We start from the raw sequence: 14,269 nt of genomic DNA, 5'->3' as shown, positions 1-14,269 counted from the left end.
CCTCCTCTTCCCTGTCCACCACTGCTCTCCTCCTCTTCCCTATCCACCACCGCTCTCCTCCTCTTCCCTGTCCACCACCGCTCTCCTCCTCCTGGCTGAACTCGTTCTCTCCTTTAGCTTGTCTCACTTCCTCCAAATAAAAGGTGTAGATATGGGTAGCTGCATGGGCCCTAGTTTTGTCTGCCTTTTTGTGGAGTATGTGGAACTCTCCTTGTTCCAATCCTATTTAGGAAGGAAGAAGCGGAGAGCCCTCAAACCGTCCTGGTGCGGGATCGAAGTGTAAAGGGATTGGATGTCCATAGTGAAGAGGAGGCGGTAAGGGCCAGGAAAGTGGAAATTGTTGAAATGACATAGGGCATCAGAAGAGATTTGACAAGAGCAGAAAAAAAGAGTCAAGGTAGGAAGTGGGCAGGAACAGGTTGAAACAATGGTCTACCAGAACAGTTCTGTTTGTGGATTTTGGGAACGAGGTAGAAGTGGGCTGTTTGAGATTGAGGGGACTGTATGGTGGGGAGCTGTGGAGGGAAGATTTCCAGAGGAGAAGAGGTCAGTAACGGTCCTGGAAACAATGGCTTGATGTTTGGTGATAGGGTCATAGTCCAGGGGGAGGTAGTGTCTGAGAGCTGGCACTCAGCCCCTATGAGGTAGAGGTCTGTATGCCAGATAACAACAGTACCGTCCTTGTCAGCAGGTTTGGCAACAAATTCAGGGTTGAATTTTTGAAGATCCCACCCCCGCACGCCCGAGTGCTAGTTTGCACCTTGTTTTTGTGTTTTTGCTTTCAGACAAAGCTGACCTTTACCCTGCTATTCATACCTACTCTGGACCACTGTTCTGTTGCTTTACTATTACCACTCCCTTTGCCTCTTGTTCCATGACATCTTTGGTATTTAATCTCCCTCACCCTCTAACCTTGACCTGAACTTCCCCCTTGTTCCAGCTGACCCACTCTTCTTTTTCAACAGCATAAGCCAATCACATTACTATCTCTCTTCATTTCCGAAGAAGAGTCATTTTGGATTCAAAATGTTTACTCTGTATCTCTCTCCACAGATGCTGCCAGACCTGCTGAGTTTTTTCAGCAGTTTCTATTTTTATTTCAGATCTCCAGCATCCGCAGTAATTTCCTTTTCTTTAATGTAAGGAACCTAATTTCAGATAAACCTCAAATCCATTATGTTACAGGCCAGTCCTATTTCAATGCAGTAGTTTGTTCAGCCTGTGCAAAGAATGATTTGCTAGTGATATTGCTTTAATCCCAACAGGTGGATGCGGTCAGTAACCTTCTGAAGGGACCAGCTGTGGCAAAGGCATTTGAACAAACGAGGAACTTAATCCCAAAACGAAGTTTACAAGGTAACATTTGGTATTGGCTATGAAAAGCTGCAGGTTCCTATTAAGTTGCAGGGATAATGTTCGTCACATGTTTCAAAATTTGCTAAATTAGTTGTATTTATCATTAAAACTTGAGCTGCTCCAGAATTTCTTTAAGTGGAAGATTAAGTTCTTTGCTTTACTTCAAGGGCTTTAACGTAGCAAAGTCAGTAAGACTTGAATTTATTTATTCTCCTGAACCATTAAGTTATTTCTGTTTATCTGTGGGTTTGAATAGGTTGCAACTGCTGCATTAATGATATTAGCCAGAGATGTTGCTTATAGCTGACTATAGAGAGCAGGATTACTCATGAGTTATCAATGATTTCTTTGAAATCATTTGCACAAACTATTTTTATAAGTTTGTCAAAATATGAATTAATCTTTACTCTGTAATTAAAATTAAAGTGTATTACAATTAGTACAGTGAATACTAGTGTCTTGCAAATCCACTGATCAGCAATCCTGGTGCCCACTGGGACGTTTCACTATTGACCCTGGCAAACTTTCTGGGCTTCAGTAGAAGATTTTCATGCCATTAAGACAACTGTAGCACATGGCCATGACCTGTTATATCAGAGGCCCATCTTAATTTCTAGCCATCTGGTCTACACATGCTAGGCTTACCAGTGGGAGTGTACTAGATTAACCACAGATTTATGAAAGCTGCGACTACAAAATGGACAACAGATCCTTCATATAAAATTCCAAAAAAGCTGGAATCTGATTAACAGCACAACAAAAAAATCTAATTGCTGTAGAAAAAGATTAACGATCAAAAGTTTCCCATTATCAGTGAAGAAATTTCAATCCTCTCAGAACATAATTAAGAATAAACTGAAATCACATAAGGGATGGTTTCCTTCCCAACAATGTGTTGCAAACTGTAAGTATACTCTTTGTAGGTGGAAAGTAATTTCACTCACAATGCATGGAGGAAATCTTTCCTTTCCCCTTTGAATTTTAATACTGTTCTTAAAGGTTCAAGTAAACTTCTGAAGTAATTATATTTCTATAATGCATGAAGAAAATCATTTAAATTGTATTAACAAACATTACCAATTCTCCAAAGGCTCAGTGGGTAAAGGCAACACGTATTGAGATGCAAAACTAGAAAGGCCTAAGGCTCGATTGTGTGGAATCACCTGATCTCAGCTGGGGTGATGAGGCATCTTATCCTTGTAGCCTACTGGACAGCAACTCCCTAGGAGACTGGAGCACATCTGTGGCTTTGTTCAGCATATCAGATTCCTTCTCTAAGCTTGTGATGTTCAAAGGTTGTCATGCTTTGGTGGCAAAAGCAATTTGAGGGTCAGTATTTGGTCCATAAATCAGATATGCCAGAGTTCTACCCATTCTAAATACATGTGACATTCCAGTTGAACTGGATGCTATCAGAAAATAGGCCCACCCTCAAAGTGCTGTGTGTATGAAATGACAGAATAATGAAGGAAAAGTAACTGTACATGAAATTCAGATACTTAAACAGAATTGCACTTGACTTAAGCCCAGAGAAAAGAGGGCGTTTTGCCTGTGTGACATTGAAGAACTGGCTGAGTTGAGAGATTTCGGCTGTCAAACAAACTTTGTGTGCAATACCATTCTTTCATGGAGGCCATTGCATAGGACTCAGTATGGGAATTCCCATGCATTTTTTTAATTGCAGGTAGAGGAGGAGGAAATGACAGAAGAACGGAATGACACAAAGAGGTTGCTCCATTGAGATTGTATCTAGAGAGGTCTACTTAAGGAGGCAATAGCCCTCATGTTTGCAGGTGTTGGACAGGGTGGGTGGAGGTGTGGGAGTCATTGTGGCACAATATGGATAACTCAGGAGTCCTGCCAAATTTAATAGCAGAACCTCATTTAAATCTTTTGTTCCTTTTTGCTGACCAGCAGCGAGCCAGATTGAGAGGCTGCTTTTAAAGAGGTTTTACTGTGAGATGTATTCTACATCTGCTTAGCTTCATGCCTCTCTGGTCTGTTCTTAAATCCATCCCAGCACTCAGCTGAGGAGCTACATGAGAACCAAGGATGTTGGTGGTACTGAGCTATGCTGTGCTACAATGTGCCTCTTGAGACAAAGGTTGCCCTTGTATTAGATTTCTGAGTCATGGGGAGTCTTCAGCACTGGAAATATTTGGCAACCTGGTGCTGTATCCTGCCACCTCCATGAGCAGGCATCTGTGGGGATGGTTAGAACAGGGCATATGAGGGTATGGCATCACAAGTACAGATACTAGTCATGTCCTGTATCTGAGCACCCAAAGTAAAATTGGAGAAAACTCCTGATGGCATCAGTTGGCTCTTGATGATCCTGAGTGATGTCACCTTGAAGCTCTCTGAAGCTATTCTCTCCAAAAGTTTCCCAGAGACCTGGATGTTAAAGATGAGGGGGAGGACATTAGCAAAATTTAACCCCAATAATGTTATAAAAGGGGAAGAAAGCAAGAAAGAGCAGGCGTGGTGAGCTCTTGAGCCTTTTGTTGAAAGGTGAATTTGTGGGTAGCTAGTGAAACTGGATGGGAGAAGTATCACAGCCTCCAAGTACAGTCCTACAGCAAGAGCAGGTCATGAATGGAAGAGTCTTAACATATAAAGGCACTGCAAGGAAGGATCAATAGGAGCAGATACATTCCCAGTTGCTATGGTGAGGCCATTAAATCTCTTTTTTGACTGAAAAGGTGTCCTAAGAATCTAGGAAGTAGCACAGCTGCCTCCTTACACAATAGGTTGAATTTTATGGGGCTTTGAGGACAGGCTCAGAGGTGGTAGTCTGGAGGGGTGCCTAATGCCTTTCTGCTGCCATGCCATTTTGCAAGTGGCAGGGAAGGTGGCACACAGGCTGCCAGCCCAAGCTCCAGTTGAGCCACTTAAGTGGCCAATTAATGGCTTCTTCCCACATCTGCTTGTATTTCCTCAGCGTCAGTGGACCATCCGCCAGGCCTATGAGCTCCAAAGTGGGAGGGACCTCCATTTTGGGCACTTTTTGGCCCCTGAAAGAGCTCCCCAATGGCAATAGCCACATCTGCAGCATTGGTGCCCTCTGCCCTCAACAACTCCTGGCCACTCCTCACCAGGGCATGCTGGACGGATGTTGGCAGCATTTGTCAACCAATCAACACCCTTTTCTCATGCAATATAAATTGCTTCCTTTGAAATTGGTATTCTTGTATCTGTCCTGATGAGTGCAAGACAAAAAGCTTCGACAGTGTGTCTCTTTTTACAGCAATATTCAAATTCTGTATTACTATGTGACTATTTATATTCAGCTCTCTCAGAATAGAGAGCCTCAGTGAGCTTTCTTATGCAAATTAGAAGGGAAACTGGGAGATATTGCAAATATCACTTGCTCTAGCCTAGAAGGAGCCCAATGCATAAAGGTTCATGGCCACATCACCTTCATGATTATTGGCAATGCCGTCCTTGCTCTGCTTTGAAGTTGTAATTGTGGCTGATTTAGGTGGCAGATTTGATTGAGGCCATCTTTACTGAAGTGCAGATGTCGGACACACTCCTCCTCACTGAGGTTCAGGTTGGCGAATTGCTCCCTGAACACCCTGGGCACACATGACCTACTGAGAGTTCACTTAATTCGCTTTTCAACAGTTTGCCTTGCTCTGTGTTGCCTCTGCCCATCTTCCCTGTCATGCTGTAGTCTAAGGGGAATGCTTATTAGTGTATCCATAGCAGGGAGCAGCTGGTTTGTGCCCTTGAAGCTAGGACAGAGTCCTTCAGTGCATGCCACACCACTCCTTATAGACTCTAACAACTTTGCAGAACTCTAGAAACCATCAAGCGTTTCTACAATCACAGCAAGAATCAGTAGAAATCAATCAGCGACTAACCTGAAAGCAGTTTATAAATAGCGCTGATGGGGTGTGTTCAGCTAGGCATCTTTAAGTGATGACATTAGCATGAGTGTTGAGCTCGAAAGTAGAATTGCTAGTGTCAAACTAGCATTATACACTAATTGACTTTACAATCTGCCTACCCGGCACACTTCCGGTGGACACCCCTTGTGCATGTGTTAACACCCTCACCAAAATAACATCTGGAACGACTTGCACCAGAAGTGTGCATGACTCTGTGGATACCATTTTGGAGCTAAAATAGCACTCACAGCACTGACAAATCAGGTGCCAGCGGGCCAAATTTTTCAAATTAAATGTCTTTGTAGCAAAGGAATACACATTCATAACTCATTAAAAAGTAGCGACACAGGTTAATAATGCCATAAAATGGCAAAGTGTCGATTTTTCTTTATTGGCAAATGTCCTGCCTTTCAGCGGAAACTTCATTCTGCGCTTGATGAACTTGTACTAAAAATTTGATGTTAAATTACAATGTTGTATCAAAAGCCTCCACAATTTGTCAGAGAAATCACTGCAGAAGCAGAATTTACTGGAGCTATTATTTTCCACAATATTTAAAAAACAATTATCTTGTGGAATGGCACTTGCTTAAACCAGCTTGTTGTTCTTCCACAAGCAGTATATTTACAAGTTTTGATTGACCTGTGTCCTTTGTTACGACCGGGATAGGAGGAATGTGCAATTTAAATAGCCCCCCTGCTCCACAAGTTTCATCGTTAGTTTAAAAGTTTGACTCACTCACCAAAATGGCCAGTTGTTTACCTTCACTACTGTTACCCAGAATAAAAGAGACTTTAACCAGGTTTCTTTCAAGAAACTCAGTATGATTGATTTATTGAAAAACAAAACCTATTTTTCTTTAAACAAGTTGCAAAACTGGTTAAGTACTCTGGAAGTATAACTATCTATCCCTTTTAAAAATACTCCAGAACACATATATACACACGCACACACAAATACAAAAACAAGCAAAGGACAAACAGATAGGGTTTCTGTAGAGATAGGTTTTGGAGAATATGCTTTATAAAATAAAGGATAAAGTTTCCAAGCTTTCGGCACTGTTGATCTGGAGCTCCTTTGTGTGAAGATGGGCTGCTGGTCCCAGTAGATGTCTGGAGGCTCTCACCAATGGAGCTTCAGCATGGAGGAGAATATAGAGCTGGATCAATTCTTCTTGTCTCAGCTTTGCAAGTTTCCAAATGCAGAAAAGTTATACTCAAATAAGGATTCTCTGGCTGCAGGCTGATAACCACACATGGAATTTCAGGCAAGACAGGGAGAGAGCCAGTTAGGGCAGCCTTCCTTCTCAGCTTATTCCCCAAAAGACTGAGTTCAAAACCAATAGGTTCAAAAATTAAAACATGTCTTTGTCATGTGATTTCCAGTAAATCACACATTTTCTCTCCATCAATTAAAGTGATTGTAGTTCAAAACAAACAAACAGCTCTTCCCCTTCAAGTACCATGCTGGTCAGGTGATTTCTTGGAAAAGGCCTACTTGTCGATTGTTCCAAGGTGAACTTATGACCTATTTTAAAAAAATCTCCAGGTCAGCATACAAATGTCCAGATAATGCAATGCCCATATTTTAAAAGAAAAATATAGTTTTGAAAGATATGATTCTAACACCTTATCTGATTTATCTGGTAGGCTGAATATCTGTGTAATTCCAAATTAGGGAGGCGATGGTGTAGTGGCATTATCGCTGGACTAGTATTCCAGAGACCTAGGGTAATGCCCTGGGGACCTAGAATTGAATCCTGCCACGGCAGATGGCAGAATTTGAATTCAATAAAAATCTGTAATTATAAGTCTGACGATCATGAAACCATTGCCGATTGTTGTAAAAACCCATCTGGTTCACTAATGTCCTTTAGGGAAGGAAATCTGCTGTCCTTACCTGGTAATGCCTACATGTGACTCCAGACTCACAGCAATGTGGTTGACTCTTAAATGCCCTCTGAAATGGCCTAGCAAGCCACTCAGTTGTATCAAACCTGCTACAAAGTCCCAAAAAAGGAATAAAACCGGAAGGACACCCGGCATCGACCTGGGCACCGGAAATGCCAACAGCAATCACAGCCCTGTCGACCCTGCAAAGTCCCCTTTACTAACATATGGGGGCTAGTGCCAAAATTTGGAGAGCTGTCTCACAGACTGGTTAAGCAACAGCCTGACATAGTCATCCTCACGGAATCATACCTTATAGATAATGTCCCAGACACCACCATCACCATCACCATCCCTGGGTATGTCCTGTCCCACCAGCAGGACAGACCCAGCAGAGGAGGCGGCACAGTGGTATACAGTTGAGAGGGAGCTGCCCTGGGAGCCCTCAACACCAACTCTGGACCCCATGAAGTCTCATGGCATCAGGTCAAACATGGGCAAGGAAACCTCCTGTACCGTCCTCCTTCAGCTGATGAATCAGTGCTCCTCCATGTTGAACACCACTTGGAAGAAGCACTGAGGGTGATAAGGGTGCAGAATGTACTCTGGGTGGGGGACTTGAATGTCGATCACCAAGAGCGGCTCGGTAGCCCCACTGCTGACCGAGCTGGCCAAGTCCTAAAGGACATAACTGCTAGACTGGGTCTGCGGCAGGTTATGAAGGAACCAACAAGAGGGGAAAGCATTCTTGACCTCATCCTCACCAACCTGCCTGCCGCAGATGCATCTGTCCATGACAGTATCAGTAGGAGTGACCACCGCATAGTCATTGTGGAGATGAAGTCCCACCTACAGATTGTTGAGTGGCACTACCACCATGCTAAATGGGATAGATTTCAAACAGATCGAGCAATTCAAGACTGGGCATCCATGAGGCACTGTGGGCCATCAGCAGCAGCAGAGTTGTATTCAACCACAATCTGTAACCTCATGGCCCAGCATATCCCCCATTACCATCAAGCCAGGGGATTAATCCTGGTTTAATGAAGAGTGCAGAATGGCATGCCAGGAGCAGCACCAGGTATACCTAAAAATGAGGTGTCAACCTGGTGAAGCTATAAGACAGGACCACTTGCATGCCAAACAGCATAAGCAGCAAGTGATAGACAGAGCTAAGCAATCCCACAACCAACGGATTAGATCTAAGCTCTGCAGTCCTGCCACACCCAGTTGTGAATGGTGGTGGACAATTAAACAGCTCACTGGAGGAGGTGGCTCCACAAATATCCCCATCCACAATGATGGGGAAGCCCAGCAAAAGATAAGGCTGAAGCATTTGCTACAATCTTCAGCCAGAAGTGCTGAGTGGATAATCGATCTTGGCCTCCTCCGGAGGTCCACAGCATCACAGATGCCAATCTTCAGCCAATTCGATTCAATTCACATGATATCAAGAAACAGCTGAAGGCACTGGATACTGCAAAGGCTATGGGCCCTGACATTATTCCAGCATTGGTTTTAAAGACTTGTGCTCCAGAACTTGCTGCGCCCCTAGCCAAGCTGTTCCAGTATAGCTACAACACTGACATCTACCCGGCTATGTGGAAAATTGCCCAGGTAAGTTCTGTGCACAAAAAGCAGGACAAATCCAACCCGGCCAATTACCACCCCATCAGTCTACTCTCCATCAACAGTAAAGTAATGGAAGGAGTCATCAGCAGTGCTACCCAGCAGCACTTGCTGAGTATAACTTGCTCACTGACACCCAGTTTGGATTCCGCCAGGGTCACTCAGCTCCTGACCTCATTGCAGCCTTGGTTCAAACATGGACAAAAGAGCTGAACTTCTGAGGTGAGGTGAGAATGACTGCCCTTGACATCAAGGCAGCATTTGACTGAGTGTGACATCGATGAGCCCTAGCAAAGCTGGAGTCAATGGGAATCAGGGGGAAAACCCTCCACTGGTTGGAGTCATACCTAGCACAAAGGAAAGTGATTGTGGTTGTTGGAGGTCACTCATCTCAGCTTCAGGACACCACTGCCGGAGTTCCTCAGGGTAGTGTCCAAGGCCCAACCATCTTCAGCTGTTTCATGAATGACCTTCCTTCCATCTTAAGGTCAGAAGCGGGGATGTTTGCTGATGATTGCGCAATGTTCAGCATCATCCGCAAATCCTCTGATACTGAAAAGTCCATGTCCAAATGCAGCAAGACTTGGACAATATCCAGTCGTGAGCTGACAAGTGCAAGCAACATTCGCACCACACAAGTGCCAGGCATTGACCATCTCCAACAAGAGAGAATCTAACCATTGCCCTTTGACGTTCAATGGCATTACCATCAATGAATGCCCACTATCAACATCCTGGGGGTTAGTAATGACCAGAAATTGAATTGGACTAGCCATACAAATACTGTGGCTACAAGAGCAGGTCTGAGGTTAGGAATTATGCGATGACTAACTCACCTCCTGACTCCCCACAGCCTGTCCACCATCTACAAGGCACAAGCCAGGAGTATGATGGAATATGCCCCACTTGCATGGATGAGTGCAGCTCCCACAACACTGAAGAAGCTTGACATCGTCCAGGAGAAAGCAGCCCGCTTGACTGGCACCACATCCACAATCATTCACTCCCTCCACCACTGACGTACAGTGACAGCAGTCTATACCATCTATAAGACACACTGCAGGAATTTACCAAGGCTCATTAGACAGCACCTTCTAAACCCACAACCACTACCATCTAGGGAACACCACCACCTGGAAGTTCCCCTCCAAGACACTCACCATCCTGACATGGAAATATATTGCATTTCCTTCACTGTCGCTGGGTCAAAATCCTGGAAGTGCGTTCCTAATAGCACAGTGGGTGTACCTAAACCATGTGGACTGTAGCTCACCACCAGCTTCTCAAGGGTAACTAGGGATGGGCAATAAATGCTGTCCCAGCCAGCGAAGCCCACATCTCGTAAGTGATTAAAAAAAAGAATAAATTTCACACTGAAGCAGAAGATGTGTAAGTACATAACCACATTTCCTTCATTAGAAGGGATCACAACATGTAGCCTGTTTGATGTGAGGCATTCCTTTGATGCCCAAAACTCCTCCTAGTTATTGCCTGCCAACAAGGTTCATTCAATTAATTAACACAAGAGCCCTGCACTTTGTCTGCCAAACACATCTAAGTCTGTCAAGAGTCTTTAATATTCATAAAGATTGAGGCTCCATCTGCAACAGATTAAAGCCCAGTTTTATCATCGCGGCATAGTATGGTGAATTACTTGTCAGACCATGGGGCCAATAATGCAATGCTCAGCTTCCCTGCTGCACATCAGGTGCCAACTTCCACATTATGGGGTGCTGATGCAAAGCACATTGCTTAGCAGCAGGCACATACTGTTGTTCACATGCCTGGGGTCAGTCTGACTCAAATTCATTAAGCTTCCGTTGGATGAATCAAAGTACATGCTGCTTCTGGAGCCGACACCAAGTTTCACAAAAATCTACTAACTTTAACAAAGAGTACAGGGGTGATAGGTGCTGTGCAGTTGTGTATATCATTTGGGGAGTGTATGATCCTCATTTGTACAGTGTTGCATGTCAACTTGATTGTGCTACAGATCACAGTGGAGAGTGCAACCACTCCAAAGCTCTCTGCAGTAGATCCCCCTACCTAAGTCAAGGTCCTATCCACAACCATGGTTTCTTAATCGGTGCTGTGACTGAGGTTCTAGGTAGAAACATAGGGTGATATTTTAACTCATTCAAAAGCCATCCATGTATGTAGAGTTAAAACCAGGCTTGTGGAAAATTTAAAATATAGAAGGAAACCATTTGGCACATTGAATGGAATCTTAATGCCTAAGTCTCTGGTGCAACAGCAGGACCACTTCCAGGTTTGGAACGCAATTCCTCAATATATGGACTCTGTGGTTGCTTTTTATCAGAGCTAACCAATACTCTTTCCTCCTCTAGGCTCCCTGGCCAGCTATGGAGAGTGGGGAGGATGACATAGCCATTTTGTCAAAGGACTATAGCATGTTTCAGAACAGCTCACCAGCACTTGGAGCTGCTGGAAGCACAGGAATGGAAAGGAAACCTAGCTAGGAAGGCTAGGACTTGCCAGGTCTCCCATTCTTAATTGAGGTCAGCCAGGATATAAGGGGCTGCAATGAGGTGATCTTTCCTGAGGACAGAAGGAAGAAGACCACCTCTGCAACAAAGCAGGCATGGACGGAAGGGACCAAAGAAGTCAGCATCTGGAGCATGGTCCTCGCAACTTGAAACCGTGCACCAAGAAGATCCAAGAGCTCAGGAGGTCATGACAGATGAGTAGAATAATACTTTCAGATAACAAGGCCCACATTCTGACATTCCCAGCATTCTCCAGCACAGCACACCTCGTGCAACACACTTTGCAACTGCACTCATTCCTCTACCTGCACATCCCCACCCGAGCAGCCAATACTCAGCCTAATGCCCTCTCGCACCCATGCCTCATAATCCCACTCTACAAATGGTGCCTTTCCCTCTTCTGAACACAAGCCATTACCAGAACTCACATCTCTCTGCTTTCCCGCCTTGTGGGTGAAAAGAGCACAGTTTGGCAAGAAGCAGAGATGCGGTATGGGGGAATGTTGGCCTCCAGTGGCAGACGCCTTGTCGGCCATTGGCTATGTGTGCCCACCTGATCCACTGGGGAGGAGGCATTGTTTCAGGAGGCTGCAGATGTCGACAGCAATCTGCTGTGAAAGCCTGAGGCTCGTGAACCCCTTTACACAGACCTGTCGAGAGAATTGATCCTAAGCCTGTAGAGACCCCCCTGTTTTGGGGGTCTAGTCTCCTTCCAGTTGGATCTTGTGTCCATTCCATCTGCCATGTAGAGAGGCATGCGGTTGAGGAGAAGGCAGCTGGTGCTGCTGCTGGATCAGTTGAGGGTTGCTGTACCCCCTGCCCTTGATCCTCAGCGGAGGTGGATGATAAAGACGCATAAGAGAAAACTCTGGGATAATGGAAGCTGATGAAAAGAGGAGAAAAAGACCCTAAGATTGTGAAACTTGGCAACACAAAAGCTGCCTTTGTCTTTTATTTGGTTCATTTGAAATGACACTTCTCATGTTCCATTCTATTCCATACAGGTGCCACAGAAAAGGTAGGACTGATAAGATAATGTCACCTGTGGATATCCCACGGGCTCCACCTAGCTTGCCCACCTGCAGCAGTTATACTATTGGGACGGAACTTGATTCTGGCAGAAATTGTTTTTTTTTAACGTGGTGTTTCTTCTCAACAATTAACCTTGTGAGAATTTGAAATGAGATTGTTTATAAAGAATATTTATTTTATACTCTGACCCCACTTGTTCTGGGGTTTAATACGACAGTGATATCCCCGAGTGCTCCAACTATACTGAAAATGACATGGTTGCCTGCCTGAAATAGGCAAATTACCCTGACTCTGATACTTTGGACCAGGCCAGGATGCATCCAGGAGAAGGGTACAAATTCCCCTGAGGCTACACCTGGAATTTCCAGCATAAATTTTTTTTTCAATCAGGTGAAGAGGAAAGGTCTTGTGTTTATCATGTTAAACTTGCAAAATTACTAAGCTGCAAAATTACATTTGTATGAAATAGCAACATCATTAAATAGTTTTCCCTCAATTTGAGACGTTCTCTGCAACTGCCATTATGCACATGATCTTTGAAACCATAAGTACCTTGTACTTATAGTTGAGTGCAAAGCTGATTTGAACATACTTCAACGTGGGCGGAATCATCCGTGCCCGGTGGCTTCAGGCGTGCTCGGCGGCATGAGCAGACAACATAGTGAGAAGGCCAAAAATTGGCTTCACGAAGGTGTGAAACCAGTTTGTGATCGTCCACTCAGCCCGTCGATGGCGGACCCCGTTTCCCACCATTGGACATTGGAAACCTCATTATCATATATCTGCATAGCATGACTGCACGCCAGTGTTTCATGGCAGCATGTAAAAGGCATGCATTTGGTGGGGTGCACTTTGAAGGGAACTCGCAGGTGAGTGCACAGTATCATTGCGGAGCGCTCATGAGGGATGCCTGTTGGACTTCAAAGTTGAGGCGTATTAGGGTTGTGGCGGCAAAGGCTGCCCTGCGGTTGAGGTGACTTTGGTGGCGGGGTGGGGAGACAAAGGCTGCCCTATAGTTGAAGGTAGCGCACAAGCACGTGCGGAGTGGTGGGGGATGGGGTGGCCGAGGGAAGCGGCCATGCATTAGGGAAACCTTCTATAAAGTGACCATTCGTCTGCAGCTGAGACAGTTCAGGCGCAGCCACATTAAAATGATTGGAGTTGGGCCACCAGTTTATCTGCCCACTCAAGCAATGTTGAGGCATCAAAGTGCTACCAAGTGCTTCAGACCTTTTCACCCCTCGGGCACAGGCTGCAAATCAATGAGCATTTTAATGGACAGCTAACTGGGCACATTGTACAATTTTCTTGCGAAAGCTGGCCATGGAGCAGTCACTGGTGGAGGTGCCCACAGCCCCTTGCAATGTCGTCATTCCAGTTTGGACCAGTCTCCCCCATGGCTCAAGATAACAGTGCAGCCTTGCACCATGGATTGGGAGAATACCTGTGCCTGAGCTGAGACCACAGCATGCAGTCCGATGGGCAAAGCTGCCGCCAATCGGTCAGCTGGGGTGGGGCGGAGAAAGCTGGAGTTTCGGACAGCCATGCAGAGCACTAATCTCTGGCCACCCAAGTGGTGGCCAGCACTCTCCGGGATGCATTAAGGAGCCTTCAGAATTAACTAATACACGATCCCAGTACACCCATGCTAACCACACGTGTCTCTCTTTCATCCTGCAGGAGTACATCAGGAGCATGGGGCCTTGTGAACTAGCCGTATGCCTCATGGCGTACAGAGAGCGAAGACGAAGGAGAAGAGAGTGACTGAGGCGTCTGGCTCTGCAGAGGGAGGAGCAGCACCCTCTGGAAGAAGGGGCGGCTAGGGCTCCTGCACACGCTGCTGAAGAGCCACAGCGAGCTGTCATTGGTCGGCGCCGAGCTAGACCCAGGCCCTATAGATGCTGCCTTTCTTTCCTGCAGATGACTGAGAACCAGTGTCATCGAAGACTGCGCATGTCTCGGG

The 14,269-nt window shown here is 45.3% G+C and overlaps 1 protein-coding gene across 3 annotated transcripts in view; it reads left to right on the top strand.

Annotated features, from left to right (window-relative positions):
• prex2 (phosphatidylinositol-3,4,5-trisphosphate-dependent Rac exchange factor 2) overlaps nt 1-14,269 on the top strand; it is a 675,068-nt gene that overhangs the window by 437,294 nt on the left and 223,505 nt on the right. For all 3 annotated transcript variants that reach the window (XM_078540383.1, XM_078540384.1, XM_078540381.1), the window contains exon 29: nt 1,266-1,356. In XM_078540383.1, the coding sequence (XP_078396509.1) occupies nt 1,266-1,356 (91 nt within the window). The remainder of the gene's footprint in view (nt 1-1,265; nt 1,357-14,269) is intronic.

The sequence above is a fragment of the Cetorhinus maximus genome, chromosome 4 (genome assembly GCF_964194155.1).
Source record: "Cetorhinus maximus chromosome 4, sCetMax3.hap1.1, whole genome shotgun sequence".
NCBI lineage: Eukaryota > Metazoa > Chordata > Chondrichthyes > Lamniformes > Cetorhinidae > Cetorhinus > Cetorhinus maximus.
Note: the sequence above shows the minus strand (reverse complement) of the source record. Positions and strands in the feature narration are given on the sequence as shown.